The sequence below is a fragment of the Balaenoptera borealis genome (genome assembly GCF_965194805.1).
Source record: "Balaenoptera borealis genome assembly, chromosome: 7".
Taxonomy (NCBI): Eukaryota; Metazoa; Chordata; class Mammalia; order Artiodactyla; family Balaenopteridae; genus Balaenoptera; species Balaenoptera borealis.
Window position 1 is genome coordinate 102,857,104 of NC_138864.1, and position 20,598 is coordinate 102,877,701.

The 20,598-nt window shown below is 38.9% G+C and overlaps 1 protein-coding gene across 1 annotated transcript in view; it reads left to right on the top strand.

Annotated features, from left to right (window-relative positions):
- Positions 1–8,580, top strand: part of SPAM1 (sperm adhesion molecule 1) — a 16,111-nt gene extending 7,531 nt beyond the window's left edge. The window contains exons 2-3 of the mRNA XM_082400186.1: positions 225–314; positions 4,775–8,580. Of these exons, the coding sequence (XP_082256312.1) occupies positions 225–314; positions 4,775–5,392 (708 nt within the window). The 3' untranslated portion in view covers positions 5,393–8,580. The remainder of the gene's footprint in view (positions 1–224; positions 315–4,774) is intronic.
- Positions 8,581–20,598: the final 12,018 nt, after the last annotated feature.

The window sequence follows — 20,598 nt, forward strand, 5'->3', positions numbered from 1 at the left end:
TTTATGGGCCTGGTCTCTTGTCAATAGAAGTAATTAAAATAATAGCAGAAAATCTGTATTTTTGTTATAGTAGGGCAGTGGTGGCATAAGAGATAGAAATAAATAGTGGTGAAATATTTATATAATTATTGTTGGGTCAGCATTCTTGGCTTTGGTGTTATTGTCCTATGTATAACACTTTCATTTTATTCCTCCCTGTTAACTCTTTCTATCACATTTGCCAGGGCGACCTTGTGAATACAATTGGTGAGAGCGTTGCTCTAGGTGCCTCTGGAATTATCATGTGGGGAAGTCTCAACTTAAGCCTAACTAGGGTAAGTTGAATTGATAGGAAATAGATGAAATCATTTCTACTTTTAATGTTTTTGAGGATTGTTGTGGGATTGAATAATAAAATAAGCACTATGTTTGGCACAAAGTAGTAGGTGCTCAATTGATAGTGGCTAAGTCAAACTATCTTTCATTCATGTGGTTGTGTTGTAAGGCTGTTTTCCAGTGAGGAAACAGAAATTTGGTGAGATTAATTGAAATTCCCTAGGCTGCGTGGCTAAGAAGTAACAAAAACAGGACTACAGTCTTGGTTTCCTTATGTGGTGTTTGGTGTTTTTTTCTACTATACCATGCCATGTCACTTCTCAAAAGCTCAACTAGTCAATATGTATTCATTCATTCTTCCATTCACCCAATTACTGTTTATTAAGCACTTATTTATTTATTTATTTAGTCATTTAATGACAGTTTACCATGGGGGCCAACAACCGGGGGCAGGGTGTGGGCAGTTGGGATTTAGTTAATTTTTGAAAATATTACTAAATCGTTCAAAGTTTCCTTAAGGGAGGGGAAAAGGAATCCTTCTTTATTTTCCACAGGTTATATTTAATAGTATCTATTTTAAGTAAAATTTTAAGTAAAACTTGTTTTATTAGGAAAAATGTTGGTTTTGTTCTGTATTCATTTTCTGCTAATGCATTTTCTTCCGTTCAAAAAGCCGTTAACTATCATGACCTAAACCTTTTCTCTCTTCCTTTATTTTCATCCTTTTTTAATTCTCCGTATGAGGTCTTTATCCTTCACCTCTTCAATCTTCTTGACTCAAAGCATGAGTAAAACTGTCACATGGACACTGCTGAGTTGGAGCTGAACTTTTCCTTCTCTGATGGATGTGGAAATATTAGTGATGTAGGTGTCATGGAGAATGTCTAATGAAGCTCTTGGCCCAGATGTCTTATCCTAGGACCTACAGAGAACAGACTTTATACTCTAAGAACAGATCTTTTGACATCTTGTCCTTCAGATAGACTAGCCATATTTTTCCTTCATTTATAAAGGTACTTAAATTTGTGAAATTCTTTTAAGATAATCTGAGTCCTCCTACCTATTTGGTAGATTCTGTTGTCTCTGGTTTGATCAACAGTAAAGAGAACTAATAAAAAACATAAGTTCAGGGAAAGGTATATGTCCCTTTTGAAAAATCTTCTATATGTCAGAAAATTATTTAAGAATTATAATTCTCCTAAGAATATTCCTAGTTTTTATTAGTTGTTTTCTCAAACCTACAAACTCCTTTCTCAAGGATCCTGTTAATTCTACGATAGAACAATTTATAAATTCCCCATACTATTTCCTTTTTTTTTAATTTTCAGAATTGAGAACTCTACCCTTACTCTGATGAGGAATGAATCAGGCATTCTCCAATTAGTAGGATGGCATGGCATACTACTTGTCACATTTTTTTTAAATTGCACTTTAATCTTAGATTCATGTACTTCTACCATGACTCTCAAATCACCTTCAGTATTATTCATACAGGGACAGTCCTTCAACTTTAATGTGATGATTTTCTACTTAATGACACTGCCTTGAAATTGTTCCCTGTGAACTCTGTTCTATATATTTCTGCTACCTTTCCCAATTTATGATTGTTTTGAATGTTAATTCTGTCATTATTCCTCTTTTTTCTATGTCATTTGAAATCAATAGAGTCATGGATTACTTGTGTTTCCTGATTCACTGACAACTCGAGACAATGGTAATTGCAGGTTTACTTGCAATGACTGAACTGATTTAAAACAATTGTTATCAAATGTAGGCAAACCATTTCCTTCCATTCCATCTTATTAGATCCAATGGTGTGACAGAGCCAGCTTCTACTGGTCCCAGCTCATGAGACCTGATTGTTAAATATTCAGAAATTTTGTGAACTGTTAAACACAACCATTATTAAAAATTAAATTATAAAAGCTCAGAATAAAATTAAGTATGTTAAAAACAAAAAGTATTGATAATAAATACTCAAAATGTATCAATTATTTACTTTATTTTACTATTATCCATACTTTTGAGGTTATTTACACCTATTGTATCTATCTAAGTGGAAATGGTATTGTGTAATGGTGTGCTACTTCACACCATACTACCATAATGGTGGGGTAATTGATTCCCAATTCTGCACTCAGTGATTCCAGGTTGGTAGCTTAAAATTGACCATGGTAGGAGTATTTACACCATGGGTATTGACAAATGCTATAAACTAGGCTTTATGTCTTAGAGAAACAGTTTTAGATCCTTCCAAAGACTGCATCTTGTATAAGCTAATGATGCTCAAAACATTCACATCCCTTTACTCCTCTTCCTGCCTAGTTCTTGTCTCTGTAGGCAATTCCAATGTCATCTGATCTTGGTATAAATTCTCATATATCCTTGGCACCGGTGATACTGTGTTGAAGAATATTGACATAGTCCCTGCCTTCATGAAGCTTATGTTAAAGTTGGAGGGATAGAAACAATATAAAACAATAAAAATATTCGATGTGATAAATTCTATGCAGAAAATTAAAACAGAGAGCTGTAAGAAAGTAGACTGGAAAGGTGTCTGAGAAGGGTCTTGTCTAATTAAAGCTGTGATCTGAATAACAAGATGGAGTCAACCATGTTAAAAATGAGAGGAAAGAGCATTCTGGGCAGAGGGAACAGTAAGTGCAGTTTGAAATGAACCTGCCACCCCTGTGAAACAATTAGTATATCTAAGGCCGAGTGGGTAATGGAGAGTTGTACAAGAGCAAGGAGAGGTTACACCCCATCAGGCTGTATACAAGTTGAGAGAAGTTGAATTGTATAATAAACACCATGTAAAGCTATTGGAGGGTTAAGAAGAGGTTTTCTATTGGTACCATAAAAATTACAACAAACAGTGGTTTAAACAGCAGAAAATTATTATCTTACAGTTCGGTAGTTCAGAAGTCCAATATGGATCTTAATGCTGTAAAATCAAGATGTCGGCAGGGTTGCATTCCTTTCTACAGAAAGACCCTCATTTGCTCATTTGGGTTGTTGGCAGAATTCATTTCCTTGTGTTTATAGCATCAAGATCTCTATTTTCTGACTGGCTGTGGCTAAGGCGATTCCCAGCTTCAAGAGGTCACCGCATTCTTTCCCTTTTGGCCTTCTCCTCTATCTTCAAAGCCAGCAATGCCGGGTTGAGTCTCCCTTACCTGTGAATTTGTCTTCCTTCTTCCAGCTCATTTTAAAAATCCAAGCTACATTTTTAAGGACCTGTGACTGAGCCCATCCAGATAATTCAGGATAACCTCCCCGTCTCAAGATCCATACCCTTAATCATATCTGGAAAGTCCCTTTTGCCATGTAAAGTAACACAGTCACAAGTTCCGTGGGACTGGGGTATGGACATCCTTGGAAGGCCCTTGTTCTGCCTACCGTCGATGGCACCACCTCAAGGAAGGCAACAGGAAGTAGATCCAAGTGGAAGCTGCTGAGGTTCCTCAACTTGCCTGCCCACCCCCCCACCACTTCCTTTGATCTTTACTGAAGGACTAGCACGGCCAACTCACTCCATGGGACTGCTGATCATGAAAGCAAGCAACTACCTTCTACGTTCTGAGAAGGATGGAGTCCCAGTTTTAGAAAGTATCAGTTTCAAGATGAATCATTTTAGTTACTCATCACTCATACTCTGCCAAATAAGTATATCTGTAAAAAAGCTGTCATAATTCGCCCATACTTGAATTATACATAACATTTAATGTATACTCAGTTGAACCCGTTTAGTTGTTTTGAGCTAGCAATTTAGAAACCACTCTTTCCAATGCCTAAACTTGTCTGACAAATGTGATACTTATAACATTTATTTGTACTTTATACTATTTATACATTGAGGGCTAACCAATGATATGGGGCCCTGTGTTAGCCCTTTTATGTACTTTCTATCTTTTCATCTTCACAACAACCCTATGAAGTAGGTGCTATAATTATCCTTATTGTATGATGATGAAGCTGAAACACAGCCAGATGAATTAATTTGTCCAAGGTCACCCAGATAGGAAACTAAGACTTAGAATGCTTAAGAGATTCCCAAGCTCACACAGCTAGCCATTAATGGAACTGTAACTCCAATCTGGACAGATGGACTCCAGAGCCCATGCTCTAATCCCTCCACCTGCACTGTACCATTCTGCCCCTTCCACCCCCATTAGTTTATGAATTATTGAGGAAGACCGAGGCTAGGGTATACTAAACCTCAACTGGTCAATTATTTAGTGACATGAAATGGCATGTGAAACTTACAAATGTTACAAAAAACTGTTGGAATAGTCTTGCTTGTTAAAGTAAAAAAAGATAAAACATTTCCTACACTTACTGGTTCTGGGTTTTTTTTTGTGTGTGTGTGTGCTTCCTTAGAAATTGCTTAATGTAGTGAATTAATTCACATATGAACCAACTTGGATGTTAATAACCTGATCTTCATATAATTTTACAGCAATCTTGCATGAACCTAGGCAATTACATGAAGACTACACTGAATCCTTACATAATAAACGTCACCTTAGCAGCCAAAATGTGTAGCCAAGCACTTTGCCAAAAGCGAGGAGTGTGTACAAGGAAATACTGGAATTCAAGCAACTATCTTCACCTGAACCCAAAGAATTTTGCTATTCAAACTGGGAAAGGTGGAAAATACACAGTACATGGGAAACCCACACTCAAAGACCTGCAACAATTTTCCAAAAAATTTTCCTGCAGTTGTTATGCCAACATCCGCTGTAAGAAGAGAGTTGATATAAAAAACATTCATACTATTAATGTATGTATTGCTGAAGATGTTTGCGTAGATGGCTTTCTAAACTTAAAACCCAGGAGTCATTCTTCTAGCTGGAAAGAGATATCTTCTACCACTTTCAGCAATATCTCATTCTCCACACCAACGGTCACAGTGTCTCCATGTGTTCCTGGGAAAGATCTCCGTGGGTGCCTCAAAGTCACGTGTTCAGTGGAAGCCCTCTCCAACAACACCCAAGGGGGCTGTCATAGTGTTAAATGGAAAAACACTTCCAGTCAGTTACATATTCAAAACAAGAAAAATGAAACAACCTATTAAAGTACAAATTCAGTGCTTATTAGGCTTCCTGTCTACATTCTTTGTGTTTTTATATTTTTTACATTTTATTTTTAAATTAATTAATTATTTTTTGGCTGTGTTGGGTCTTCGTTGCTGCGCACGGGGGGGGAGCGGGGGCTACTCTTCGTTGCTGTGTGCGGGCTTCTCATTGCGGTAGTTTCTCTTGTTGAGGAGCACGGGCTCTAGGCGCACGGGCTTCAGTAGTTGTGGCTCGCGGGCTCCAGAGCGCAGGCACAGTAGTTGTGGTGCACGGGCTCAGTTGCTCTGCACCACGTGGGATCTTCCCGGACCAGGGCTCGAACCCGTGTCCCGTGCATTGGCAGGCAGACTCCCAGCCCCTGCACCACCAGGGAAGTCCCTTACATTTTTATATTTAATAGTTTCGCTAGCTTATTTTTTTAGGCAACTGATGATACCTATATATTTAAAGTTTTATATTTGAAATGTGAATCAAAACTCATGGCCAAGAGAGTATTTTAATTTTTTGAGCAAAGATTGCTTTTTCATGATCAAATTGAACTTGGAATTATTATTGACTGATAAACAAGGAATTGTGACCAATGCCTTTAATTTTCAAAATCATAGTGAGGGGAGTGTTATTACTAAATCCATTGATACTACATTTCACTTTTGAAATTCAAAGTAGACTCTTGATAAATAAGATAGCATAGAATTTGCTTTGTAAGATGATATCTAATTTTGTATTTTCTAATTGCCATGTGTATAGCAGATATTTCACAAACTGTGAATGTGTATATACTAAGAGGTACCTATTATATTCTTGGTTCTACCAAAGACTGATTGTAAGGTCTATAATACTTAGAGGCCTAGTGTTCTTCTGATAAAAGTGAAGATTTGAATAATGCCAATTTATTGTAAGTGAATGTCTTTATAAGTAGTTTTTAATATGTAATAAAAGTGTCAAGAAAATATTAAATGCAATATCTTTTAAAATGTAATATTCTAAGCGTACTAGTCTGTCTCAAGCATGTAACTATGGTTTTTAGCTATTTCATCTTGATAATTTGTTCAAGTTGTGTTTTATAAAAAGGTAACCTTTAAAAAGTGATTAACCCATCAACTTTTGTACATGGTTTAATATGTCTTCAGAATTCATATATGAAAATTCTAATTTTCTTTTCATTCTTGATTGTCAAATTTGACAATCTTGTGTACCTAAAAATCCTTATTTTATCTAAGCATTCACATCCTTCATATAGCATTTATTGAGTGTTTATTCTTTGCCAGGCTCAATATTAAGTGTCACAGATTCAAGGTGAAGTAGCATGCTTCTTGCCATCAGTGAGTTTGTTGCATATTTGAAGAAGACAGACATCGAAAGTGGAAACTTACAACATAATGTGTGAGAAGTGCTATAATATAGTTCAGCATGCTCTGGCATACAAACAAGAATCTGAGGGTGTCAGAGAAGGATTTCAAAGATGTCATGAAAGAGATGATGTGTCTATTGCCTTGAAGGCTGAATAGCAGTTAGCTCACATGGAGACACGAGACAAAAGGAACTTCGGTAGGACAGAATACTGAGTGTGGTTTTAGAATGGTATTCAGTAGATGATGGCCAAATGATGTACTGAAGCCTTTTGTAAACCACACTAAGAAGTTTGGACTTTACAAGGAAGATGCTCCCAAACTTGTTGACCTGCTCCATTTTTTTTTCCATGCACATATATCACAGCATGATATATTTCTCTATTTTTACTTCCCATCACCTTCGTATAATGTAAACATCATAGGGACAGGTGTTTGGTCTGTTTTTCTTGCTGCTGTATCCACAGTGTAATGAATAGCATCTGAGACTTAGTAGGTGCCCACTAAATATTTGCTGAACAAATAAAAGCCAATGGGGAGCCACTAAAGAATTTTAAGTGTGGGAGTTGTCATAACCACTTGGATCCTCTCAAACTAATGCTACCCTTTTCCTTAGTTCTGCCCTTTTCCTTAGTTCTGCCCTTCATTCTCTGCTCCAATTATGATTCTACTGTCAAAGCCGTGTTTTCATAAGTAAGCCACAAAATGAGACAATTTGGTAATGATCTGGGAAGGATGCTACGTATGGACTAGTTTCCTCAGTATACATAAATGGCTGTCAGGTGATTGGGAGTTAGAAAGAATGGAGACAGCAAGGTGAATTGGAAAAGGCATGGATTTTGGAGTTGGACAGTTATAAGGGCAACTTCCAACATTTACTAGCTATACGAGCCTGAGAAAGGTAACTCGGCTCAGCTTCTATTCTAATAAAATGGCGATAATATATATCTTTTAGGGTTCTTGAGAGGATTGACTCATATAATACATGGAAAGAGTTAGCCTTAGAAATAACACAGTAAATGTCTGTGGGAAAGGGATGGATACGTTTTTACTGGGTATGGAAGATGTCTGTATTACTGTTGTTGGATGGAAAGTCAAAACAGTAGACCTCTGTCATGGCAGACTTGGCCATGAACCCCGTAAGAAAAGAGGCCACTAAATAGAAAAAGAGACTTGGCAGGAATATTTTGTGTAATACACAACTTTGTATATGGTTAGGTTTGCAGGGGCAAAGTTGTGTTTCCATTTAGATCAAGTATTTTTGCCAGGGATCATGCTTGTATCTGAAATACAAAGAGAATAGTACAGTATCCCTGCTCTTCATGAACCTGCACACTGGTGGGGCTGCTAGGCATGTAAACAGAAGTTGTCCATAGACGCAGCACATACATGAAGTATAAAAACTGAAGCGCTGTAAGAACACAGGTTCATCTAACTAACAGAGTACTAAAGGAATTGAGTAATTTAGTTTCAAAAGATATGAAATTAGTTTGTTAGATGCAGATGGCATCTCTAAACTCTCAAGTATCATACAAAACCTGTCTCCCGGGCTTCCCTGGTGGCGCAGTGGTTGAGAATCTGCCTGCCAATGCAGGGGACACGGGTTCGAGCCCTGGTCTGGGGGGATCCCACATGCCGCGGAGCAGCTGGGCCCGTGAGCCACAATTACTGAGCTTGCGCGTCTGGAGCCTGTGCTCCGCAACAAGAGAGGCCGCGATAGTGAGAGGCCCGCACACCGCGATGAAGAGTGGCCCCCGCTTGCCGCAACTAGAGAAAGCCCTCGCACAGAAACGAAGACCCAACACAGCCATAAATAAATTAAAAAAAAAAAAAAAAATCTTCCAACACACAAAAGCCCAGGACCAGATGGCTTCACAGGCGAATTCTATCAAACAAAAAAAAAACCAAAAAAAAAAAACCTATCTCCCTCCCAGAAGAGGGCTCAGTTCCAAAGTTATTAGAGAGAATATATGCTTTTATTTTTGAAAGTGAATTTGAATGGAGAATAGATATAAAATAGACCATTGGATTTATTGTATAGATATATTCAATATTGTGGGAAGTAAACAGACATTCACTAAGAGATGCTGAAAAATGATTTAAGGTTATGTGCTAAGTAGTAATGAAGACATGAGAAGTGGTGTTAAAAAAAAGCTCTTGGCAGTGAACTTTGGATAAATATATCCATTTAGGAAAATTAACTGTTGGATTCTTAATCTATGCAAACATTATGCAAACACAAAAATGACTAACAGGAAAATGACAGCCCACAGGAATATATAGGACAAAATGAAAAGCAGAAGGCACGAAAAGAGAAATCTTTCCAAAATGCTGACCTTTATTTGGTAATGTAGTAGTAATTTTAAAAATTCACTTCTCAAGTTTTTTAATAAATTGGTTGCTGGCAAATTAATTGATCTTTAGAAGGCGTCTAACCCACTATTGAGGAAGAGGACAGTTAGGCACATACTACTGTTGTGTGACTAGATATTTGAGGACTGTGAGGGTATTTACTTGCCATGTAACTTCACACTGCAATGTTAGAGCGATTTCTGGCCTGTATTCTTCCCACCCCACTTCCAGATAACCTTAGGAAACACACAACCATGTGCTCGGGATCCTAGACATAGCACAATTCCTGGCACAGAATAGGTGCTCAAGAAAAAGTTGAAAAAATGTTGCAATGATTACTGAATATAATTACTATGGACTGAAAGTGAATTTGATACATTTCTTTTTTTTGTTTTTTATAAATTTATTTATTTATTTATTTTTGGCTGTGTTGGGTCTTCGTTTCTGTGCGAGGGCTTTCTCTAGTTGCGGCAAGCAGGGGCCACTCTTCATTGCGGTGCGCGGGCCTTTCACTGTCGTGGCCTCTCTTGTTGCGGAGCACAGGCTCCAGACGCGCAGGCTCAGTAGTTGTGGCTCACGGGCTTAGTTGCTCCGTGGCATGTGGGATCTTCCCAGACCAGGGCTCGAACCCGTGTCCCCTGCATTGGCAGGCAGACTCTCAACCGCTGCGCCACCAGGGAAGCCCCCTTGATACATTTGTAATTCAGTTGGTTAGCTACCATTTTTTTTTCTTTGTTGGAAGGGTATCTATTTTGAAAACACTTCATTTAAAATTATTTTTCACTTTGGAAATGCTCCCCACCACTCTTCTCTGTTTCTTTGGGTACATGCTGAAAATGATCTTACTCCTAAATTCCTGTTTAATAATAATAGTAATAATCATTTATTTTCTGCATATTTGGATGTTTTGACATCTTAAAACACCTTTCTGGCAGGGAGGGACTGCCCCTTCCAGGGTTAGCTGATTCTTAGAGATAACAAAAGACATGCTATTTGATATGGAAACTAACCAATCCAGAGTCCTACCTCCTCTATCTGGCCTCTACACACCAGGAGGCAATATTCCTCTGCCTTAAGCATCCCAGGGCCAAGTCCCAGGCAACTAGAGAGCACCTCTATAGCCCTGATGGGGTTCTGGACACACTACCCCAAATACGGCACCTTGGTTATTGAATATTTTAAGTTGAAGGAGTTTTGAGAAAACGGCAGGAGCCGGAAGGTCACTTTAACCCCCTCCCCACCTCACCCTTCTTCCCTGAAACAGATCATCAGACCCTCATGTGAAAGGTGTCCTCTGTGGATCTGGAGGAAAGAAGCAGACTTTCCTCTGAAGACAAAGGGATGCCAAGAAGAATCAAACCAACAGGCCTTGCTAAGTTTCCCCAGTTCCCTACAATTACGTCATACTCCTTAACCTATCATCTTTCTCCCCTACTGCCCCCCTTCATCCAATCTAGAATAAAAATACACAGGTCGAACTGTTTTCTTTGGGTCTTCATATTTTTAATGAAGGCTCTGGTGTCCCATAAAACTTATATTAAATAAATTTATATGCTTTTCTTCTGTTAATCTGCCTTTGTCAGTTTAATTTTCAGACCCAACTAAGGACCCTAAGAGTGTCAAAGAGAATGTTTTCCTCCCTGCAGCTCAAAACCTGCTGAAATTATTCAAATGAGCCAGTCTTAAACTGTTCACCCTCCCCTGCCTTGCCTTCCCCAAGGAGATGCCAATAAGGCTGCTGGCTGGCGTAGGTTCTCCCCTGCTTCTGCATCCTGTCCAAAACCTGGTGTTCCTCACGTGATCCTCTGTGTAACCATTCAGTCACCTTTATAAATTAACACTCACAGGGCTTCCCTGGTGGCTCAGTGGTTAAGAATCCACCTGCCAATGCAGGAGACACGGGTTCAAGCCCTGGTCCGGGAAGATCCCACATGCCGCAGAGCAACTAAGCCCGTGCGCCACAACTACTGAGCCTGTGCTCTACAGCCTGCAGGCCACAACTACTGAGCCCGCGTGCCACAACTACTGAAGCCTGTGCGCCTAGAGCCTGTGCTCCACAACAAGAGAAGCCACTGCAGTGAGAAGCCCGTGCACCGCAGAACAAATGAAAAAGCAAAACTGCTTTTCCCTTTGTTAATACTTTGTTCTTCTGTAATAAGTTCATACGTCTACATGTTAGCTGAAATGAACAATATGCCCATTTTAAAGTGTGTTTTCTAGACTAGTTAACTTGGAAAGGAGCATCTCTCATGGAGAGGTCGTTTTGGAGGGAACTATACTCAGTGAATGGCAGTTTCCTTTGAACTTGACAAACTGCAATCTCAACCATGGGTCTAGGATTGATATTTCAGGACTCAACAGCTTGCTTGTCAGTGACCCCAGCTTAGAGTAGTGAGACTCACATGATCTGTTTCACATGCAAAACTGCCAGGATTGTTTCAACACAATCATCCTGCAAAAGATACTGACGTTTTGATGACACTGAAATTTGATATGGAGTGGTTAATCACTGGAATGTGAAAACCCATCAACAAAAACCATCAATAAAATTGAGAACCTGGATAGTTCTCTTTCCTCCTCTGCTTGCCATCAGAGAGAGAGGGAAGGAAGGAGGTGGGGGATAGTGGGTGGGAGAGAAGAAAATAAAAGGAGAGAACGATAAGGAAAAAGAACTAGAATTCTTTGCATTCTGTGATTCCATTGAGGACTCTAATTTGCACAGGATTGAAAAGAACATCTGATGCAGACACAATTAGCCTTCAACTCCCTGTAAAAGCCAAGAGTGGTTGTCCTTGAATGCCCTACTTGGGCTCACCTGAACAAATGTCACTGCCTCCTCCTTCTCCCCTCGCCTCAGACTTCCTTTAAGAAGCAACAGTGATGAAGTTACAAAGCAGTAGCACTGTTTGGAATGTGCCAAATCCACAGTGGGCTATATACTTACAGGTTGTGGTACAAGTCACTAAGATTTTAAAAGTACTCCAAAGAAGACATACAGATGGCCAACAAACACATGAAAGGATGCTCAACATCACTAATCATCAGAGAAATGCAAGTCAAAACTACAATGAGGTATCACCTCACACCAGTCCGAATGGCCATCATCAAAAAATCTACAAACAGTAAATGCTGGAGAGGGTGTGGAGAAAAGGGAAACCTCCTGCACTGTTGGTGGGAATGTAAATTGATACAGCCACTATGGAGAACAGGATGGAGGCTCCTTATAATAATAGAACTACCATATGACCCAGCAATGCCACTACTGGGCATATACCCTGAGAAAACCATAATTCAAAAAGAGTCATTGGGGCTTCCCTGGTGGCGCAGTGGTTGAGAATCTGCCTGCCAATGCAGGGGACACGGGTTCGAGCCCTGCTCTGGAAAGAGCCCACATGCTGTGGAGCAACTAGGCCCGTGAGCCACAACTACTGAGCCTGTGCGTCTGGAGCTTGTGCTCCGCAACAAGAGAGGCCACGACAGTGAGAGGCCCACGCACCGCGATGAAGAGTGGCCCCCGCTCGCTGCAACTAGAGAAAGCCCTCGCACAGAAACGAAGACCCAACACAGCCAAAAATAAAATAAATAAATAAACTAAAAAAAAAAAAAAAAAAGAGTCATGCACCCCAGTGTTCATTGCAGCTCTGTTTACAGTAGCCAGGACATGGAAGCAATCTAAGTGTCCATTAACAGATGAATGGATAAAGAAGGTGTGGCCCATATATACAATGGAATATTACTCAGCCATATAAAGGAACAAAATAGTGTCATTTACAGAGATGTGGATAGACCTAGAGACTGTCATACAGTCAGAAAGAGAAAAACAGATATCGTATAATATCATTTATATGTGGAATCTAGAAAAATAGTATTGATGAACTTATTTGCAAAGCAGAAATAGAGACAGACGTAGAGAACAAACCTACAGATATCAAGGGGGGAAGGGGGGGTTAGGATGAATTTGGAGATTGAAATTGACATATATATACTATTGATACTATGATAGATAGATAACTAATGAGAACCTACTGTATAGCACAGGGAACTCTACTCAGTGCTCTGTGGTGACCTAAATGGGAAGGAAATCCAAAAAAGAGTGGATATATGTATACGTAAAATGGATTCACTTTGCTGTACAGCAGAAACTAACACAAAATTGTAAAGCAACTATACTCCAGTAAAAATTTTTGAAAAAATGCAAACTCTTTGAGGCATTGTATTTCCTGTGAGGAAAAAGGAAAATGTTTTGTTTGTTACAGAACTTGTCTCTTTATGTCTAAACTTTGTTTAATATTTGAGTTGAGATAGAGCTGCAAAACTAACCAAGATGATTCAAAGTCTTATTTTACATTTTTAAGCTCCAACAATTTTTTTTTTAATGGAAACATGTATAGTCTTATATTGGTTTAAAAATCTTTTTTATTCTTTTAAAGTTATTGCTGCTCATGGTAAAATAATACAAAGTTACACAGTGGAAAATTAAAAGTCCTCTTCCCTTACCAGAGATAACTCCTGGTTATGGTTTCTTTATATAATTCGAGAAATTTCCAGGGAGTAAGGAAGCGAATGTGTGTGTATGTTGCTAAAAGGTAAACGGAGGCATATGAACAATTTGAAGAGTTTATTTGAGCCAAAATCAATTAGAATCCAAGAGCACCAGCCTTGAAGTGTTTAGGGGCGCCCTGTCGACAGGAATCAGGGGACTTATATAGAGAAAGTGCGGAAGCAAAGAAAGGAAATACTTGGTTGATTAGAGCTTAATACCTAGTTGGCTGTTTGTGATTGGTTGTCCTTAGTATCTTGATGTTGTAACACTGAGGCACTTACAGGCTTAGATTTTTGGTTTGCTTATGTATGTTAAGAACCACTTTAGTCTAACAGCCTCCTTGTTTAATTAATTTAACAGTATATTTAACACAAATTGGGCTATGGTCCATAATCATCTATAGCGTGCTCTCCCACGTGATAATATATTTTGGGTGTCTGTCCACACCAGGACATTTTGTAATGACCACATTGTACTCCACTATACCACAACATGACAATTTTTTTAGAAAGTTCTTATTGATGGACATTTCATTTTCTGGAGATTTTTTTCCCAGCTCTATCAAAAATGTTGTAGTTAGCACCTGTGTACACGTATGTCTTGGCATGTTTTTGCCAGGATGAAATGGAATGGCTAACACAAAGGATATATACATTTCAGCTTAGAGAGATATTGCAAAATTTTCTTCTAAAAGTTTGTTCCTATTAATGATTGTACCAACAGTGAACGGGAGGGCCAATTTTCCTTACCAACACTGGGCATTATCAAATTCTGTATTGTTCATCCATAAGTGAAAATGCCATCCTGGTTTAAGAACTTGGTTCTTACGTAGTAAAGAATATATTTTTTCATAGTTTGTTAAAGGGTATTCTTTTTTTCTTGCCAAGACTTTTTTTTTTTTTTGAAGAATAAACCTTGTTTTGTTTCTCATGTATGCTCAAAGCCTATTTTTAGGAGATTGTTGCCATTTCTGAAAATTGAGATATACCATTTCAGATATCAACAGGTTATAATATGAAACAGGAAACCAAAGACCAGGTTTAAAAAGAACATTTTATTTCTTCTGCTTCTTATTTCTTAACGTGGCATTCAGCTTTGATTATCACTGTTATATTTTTAAAGTACATCAGTCACTAGGAGCTACCAATTCATTTATCTACTGAGTCTCATTGTTTTCATGCAGCCATAAAGCCTCATAAAATTTTGGCAAATAATTATTTTATAAGAGATATCCTTTAAAGAAAATTCTAATAGTTTTTCATGGGAAGCCCAATCCTTGGTCATAAGATATAGGGAAAGAACAAACCAATCCCAGTTTAGCCATCTGCAAATTGTTGACCTTGGGCTAGATATTTACATTCTCTGAGTTTGTTCCCTTACCTTGGAAGGCCAGCTGTTGAGAAGATTAGAGAAAATAAACAGAAATCAGCACAGTGCTTGTCATAAAAATAGTAGGCACTGGACAGATAGTGATCATCATTTATCTGAAGCCTTTATATACTTTCCAGAGTATTCCCTCTGATAGATGACTTAGAGTTGAAATTTGAAACCTAAAATCGGTTTTAAAATTTTCAATTTGAGGAATAGGGTAAGTAAAATGTATTTATAGTTGTTCTTTACTTAAAAGGCGTAAATATGTTTAATTTGACTGAAAACCAGAAAATGTCTATTTCTAGTACAATGTGCTATCACATGGATGCACAAATATTATCAGAAAAAAATTTATACCTTCAGATGCCTGGGATGATACACATGTAATTAGAGCCCATAAAATTTCAACACATTGTGTTAATACAACTTTGTTTACTTATTTGATTTCCAATCATTTAATTACAGCACATATTTAATAACAAACTTCAGAGTAGAAGGTAGCACATATAGTTTTATTGAAATATAGTACTTCCCCCAGAGCAATTTACTAATCTTAGATTACACCTGTAGGGACAGGATAGGTTTGCGTTAACATACAGTTATATACTTTTTAGGGAATAAATGATTCTGAATGATTTTTTTTTTCTGTAATAAGTTTTAATAAAAGACCATGGGTAGAAGAAATTTCTAGATTAATCATTTTATAAAGTAGGGAAAAAAACATTATGACTGTCATATGCAGTATACAAATGTTTTCAAAAATTGTGCAGCCAAAAAGAGAAAAGATACACTTTTTGTATCTTGTAGAAAAGTTTAATCCTTGAAAGGTGAGAGTTGACTTCAGGGACTAATCATTTTAGTGATGTCTGGTCCCCATGGAACTGGCTGGGAACTGGCCTGGCTGAAATTGTCAGTCCACTACTTTACAACTCTTCAAAAATAAGAAGAGCTTCCAATTATTATTATTCAGCACCTAATTATGTGCTTTATATACAATGTTTGTTTATTTTTTCTTCCAGATGAGGAAACTGAGCCTTAGACTAGGTCCCATAGGTACAGCTGGAATGAAGACCTGGGTGGTTTGACTGCAGGCCTGTGCACTGCACCATTACACAACACTGACCTCCCATAAAATTCTGAGGTGAAGTAACATCATGGCACGTAGAACTTAGAACCACTTCCAATTCCTTCTTTTTACTCTACAACAGTATCTGACCATGGGTGTCTGCCAACTGCTGAGACCTTTCTGACCATAGGGCACAGGTGATCACGGGGCACTTAATTTTTTATATATACTTTCAAAGTGTAGCTTGGATGGAGTAAAGGAGAAACTGACATTCAAAGAAAGAAAGCTTAGATAGGCTACTAGAAGTTTGCATCACATTGACCTGTCCCGGCCTCATTCACAACAAAATGGAAAGCTTCACATTTTCAGCAGCAGGTGGCAGTAGGATAACAGTGTCAATTCCCTGGGCTTCTTCAACAATAAGTCTCTATGTCCTTGAAGACTTTTGGTTCCAGCAAACAGAAATAACTAGTCACATGCTAGCCTTTTATGTCACTAGAAGACAATCAGTCAGTTTTTCTTTCAGATAGAAAATGTGGATTAAGATGATAAAAACAGACTATACAAATAATATTGCTGGTTTGTGATTGTTCTGTAGGTTCTATGTCTTTGAAAGATGACTTTAAACAATTTTGCTTACTGATAAAACTGACTTAAAAGTGATTTTTTCCCCCCCCTGCTAGTAAGAAAGTTAATTTTGTGGGTATTTTTGCAGGAAGGAAAATGGTGGGGGGGAAAGTGAGTGATCATACCTTCCCTGTGAGTGACTTTTTTATGTATTCTTAGTAGATAAGCTGAATAATTTTTTTTAAAGGTAGACTCTAATATACTAGTTGTAAAACAGCATGGTGTGAGTGTGTGTGGGAGAGAGAAAGAGAGAGAGGGAGACAGAGAGAGAGAGAGAGTCTGGGAATTGCAGATGTGCGGGGGGAAGTAGAACTTGGTGGGAGGTGGGAGTTGAGCTTGGAAAGGTAGACAGGAGTCAGATATGAGGGATCTTCTGGGCTATGCTAATGAACACATAATTAATCCTTTAAGCAGGATTGAAATGGTCAGATTTGTATTTTAGATCTGAAGACTCTTGGAGCCTGCAGGCAGGAAAACCAGTTAGAAGGCTCTATTATCTAGAGCAGAGATGATGACATTTTGAACTAGGGAAGTGTTAGGGATGGAGAGAAGAGGATAGAATTAGAAATCAATAATTGATTGCTTGTAGAGACACGGATGTAGAGAACAAACATATGGACACCAAGGGGGGAAAGTGGGGGGGTTGGGATGAACTGGGAGATTGGGATTGACAGATATACACTAATATGTATAAAATGGATAACTAATAAGACCCTGCTGTATAAAAATAATAATAATAAAATTAAAAAAAAATAATTGATTGCCTGGAGGTGGGAGGGTCAAGGGAAAGCAAGCAACCTAATGTGACCCCAGGTTTCTCACAGTGTCATCCACTCCTGAGAAAGGGGCACAGGAGGAGAGGAGATTTGGGGATCTCTTTTGAGTATGTTTTATCTGAGGTGACTTGCGGTACCCAGACAGCTGTTTTTTTTCTTTTTATTGAAGTTTAGTTGATTTACAATGTCTCATTAGTTTGAGGAGCACAGCACAGTAATTCAGTTACATATATATATACATATTCTTTTAAAGATTCTTTTCCCTTTTAGTTTATTATAAAATATTGAGTATAGTTCCCTGTGCTATACAGTAGGTCTTTGTTGGTTATCTACTTTATACATAAAGTGCTTTTTTTTTTAAGCCATATGATTTAGAAGTTCATGGGAGAGAGTAGAGCAGTGTTATTAACAATGAATAACAATAATAGTCAAAAACAACCTGCCTAACAGTTTGAGAAGATGGTCTCTGGAGCCAGACCACCCGAGCTTAGGCAAGTTACGTAACTTCTCTGTGCCTTAGTTTCCTCGTCTGTGGTGAGAATTAAATGAGTTGATGTATATAAAGCTTTTGGATCAGTACCTGGTTCATAGGAAACGTCAGATGCTTGTTTGTCGTATTGTTGCGACTTCTATTTTAGCTCTCATTTATGGGACACGTGCTCTGGGCCAAGCCTGTGCTCAGAGCTTATGGGCAATTTCTCATGGAATCTCCATAAGACCCTGTGACGGTAATACTGTTATTATCTGAAGAAACTCCTACCTTAAGGAAGCTGAGCAATCTTCCCAAAGGAACCTGCTGGGATATAAAGGGAGAGCCAGGACGCAAACTCCAGCCTGAAGGACAACAGGAGTCTAAGCCCATTTAGATATTTGAAACCACGAGAGTGGGTGAAACCACCCCACGGGAGAGTGTGTAAAGGGAGAGGGACGAGGGAGCACCGACGGTCCTCCGTGGTGGGACGAGGGTAGAGCAAAGCAACTGAAAATGCGCAGCGCCGGAGGCTGGGAAGAAGCAGCTCGGCCAAGTCCAGTGAGGTAAAGCCTTCCTCATTTTCAGTCTGCTCTTACTGGCCCTCCTCTTTCTCTGCGTCTAACATTGAGCTTTTACATTTTACACTTCTCTGCGCGAAAAAAGGAACTAAATAGACACACGCTTCCTACACCAGAGGCATCAAATTCTCTAATAGATTTAATGTATGATGAAGGTACTCAGAACTTTGAACTTCAGAGCTGCTGCTCTATGTTAGGTCCTAAGAGCTTCCCCTTCCCCTTGGCAGTGGCCATAGGGATTAATAATCATATCTGCTTCTGTGCCCCAGCCTAGCGTCCCTCCAGGGTCTCCTAGCCTGGATTCTCTGTCTTTGCCTGGGGCCCCCTGAGATTTATTCTGTAGATCTGTATTAGTTTCCTAGGGCTGCTTTAACAAAGTACAACAGACTGGGTGGCTTAAACGATAGAAACTTGGGCTTCCCTAGTAGTGCAGTATTTAAGAATCCGCCTGCCAATGCAGGGGACACGGGTTCGAGCCCTGGTCCGGGAAGACCCCACATGCCATGGAGCAACTAAGCCCGTGTGCCACAACTACTGAGCCTGTGCTCTGGAGCCTGCAAACCACAGCTGCTGAGCCCACGTGCCACAGCTACTGAAGCCTGCGCGCGTGGAGCCCATGCTCCGCGACGAGAGAGGCCACCGCGGTGAAAAGCCCGTGCACTGCGGCCAAGAGTAGCCCCCGTTCTCTGCAACTAGAGAAAGCCTGTGAGCAGCAACGAAGACCCAACGCAGCCAAAAATAAATAAACAAATAAATAAATAAATTTATATATTTAAAAAAAAACATAGAAACTTCTTTTCTTACAGTTCTGAAGGCTGGAAGCCCAAGAAACCAAGATTGGTTTCTTCTGAGTGCCATAAGGGAAGGATCTGTTCCAGGCCTCCCTCTTTGGCTTGTAGACAGCTGTCTCCTCTCTGTGTCTCCCATCTGTCCCTGTCTATGTCAACATTTCCTCTTCTTAGAATGACACCAATCATATTGGATTAGGATGCACCCTAATGACCTCATTTTAACTTAATTACTGCTGTAAAGATCTTGTCTCCAAATAAGGTCACATTCTGAGGTCTGGGGGTGGGACTTCAACATATGAATTTTGAGAGGACATAATTCAGTCAATAACTATATCAATACCCTAATGAAGTTTACTTTAATGGTTAAAGGCTTTGACTTTGTTGAATCCAGTATAGAAATACAGTACAAGAAACATACTCTATCCCACCATTTTGTGGTATCAACCAAAGGAAATAAATTTTCTTTTTATATCCTTCCAGTTAGATCTTCCTTCTCCAATTAATAAGTTACTTAATAAAGAAGGTCTCCTCCTTCTCTTGATAAGGAATAAAAATTTGCAGTCAGTTTTAAAGTTAAAATCCATAGGTAAACATGTTCATTCAGCCAACTCTGTTTCCTGTGGTCAATATCCTTTAGGGAAAACCATGACTACCAATCACCAACATCACTGGGTATTAAATACAGTCACTTTCTTAGGTTCTGCAGGAAAGGCAGGTTAGAAAAATGGCCCTGACCTCAAGATATTTATAATTTCATGCTATTGTCCTTAATCTTTTTGGTATCATGGAGGCTTTGGGAATCTGGTGAAAGCTAGAGCTTCTCTTCTGGGAGATACTTACATTAAGAGTATAAGCAAACTTATGTATACAACTTATTTCATTGCATTGGATCAAAATGTTTTTTATAAAGAATTGTGCCTTTTCCATCATTTTTTTTGCATGCAAAATGAATTTCCTGCAATATTATTTTTTTAAAAAATAGGAAGAAGGAAAGAAAGAAATCCAAAGTGTGCAAAGAAAATTAAAAAATAAACTTTGGGGGAGTTCCCTGGTGGTCTAGTGGTTAGGATTCGGTGTTTTCATTGCTGTGGCCTGGGTTCAGTCCCTGATGGGGGAAATGAGATCCTGCAAGCCCTGGTGTGGCAAGGCCAAAAAAAAAAAAAAAAAAAAGGCACAAAGAAAAAACAATAAAACAAAAATCATTAAAAAACAATAAAACAGGACTTCCCTGGTGGCGCAGTGGTTAAGCATCCACCTGCCAATGCAGGGGACACGGGTTC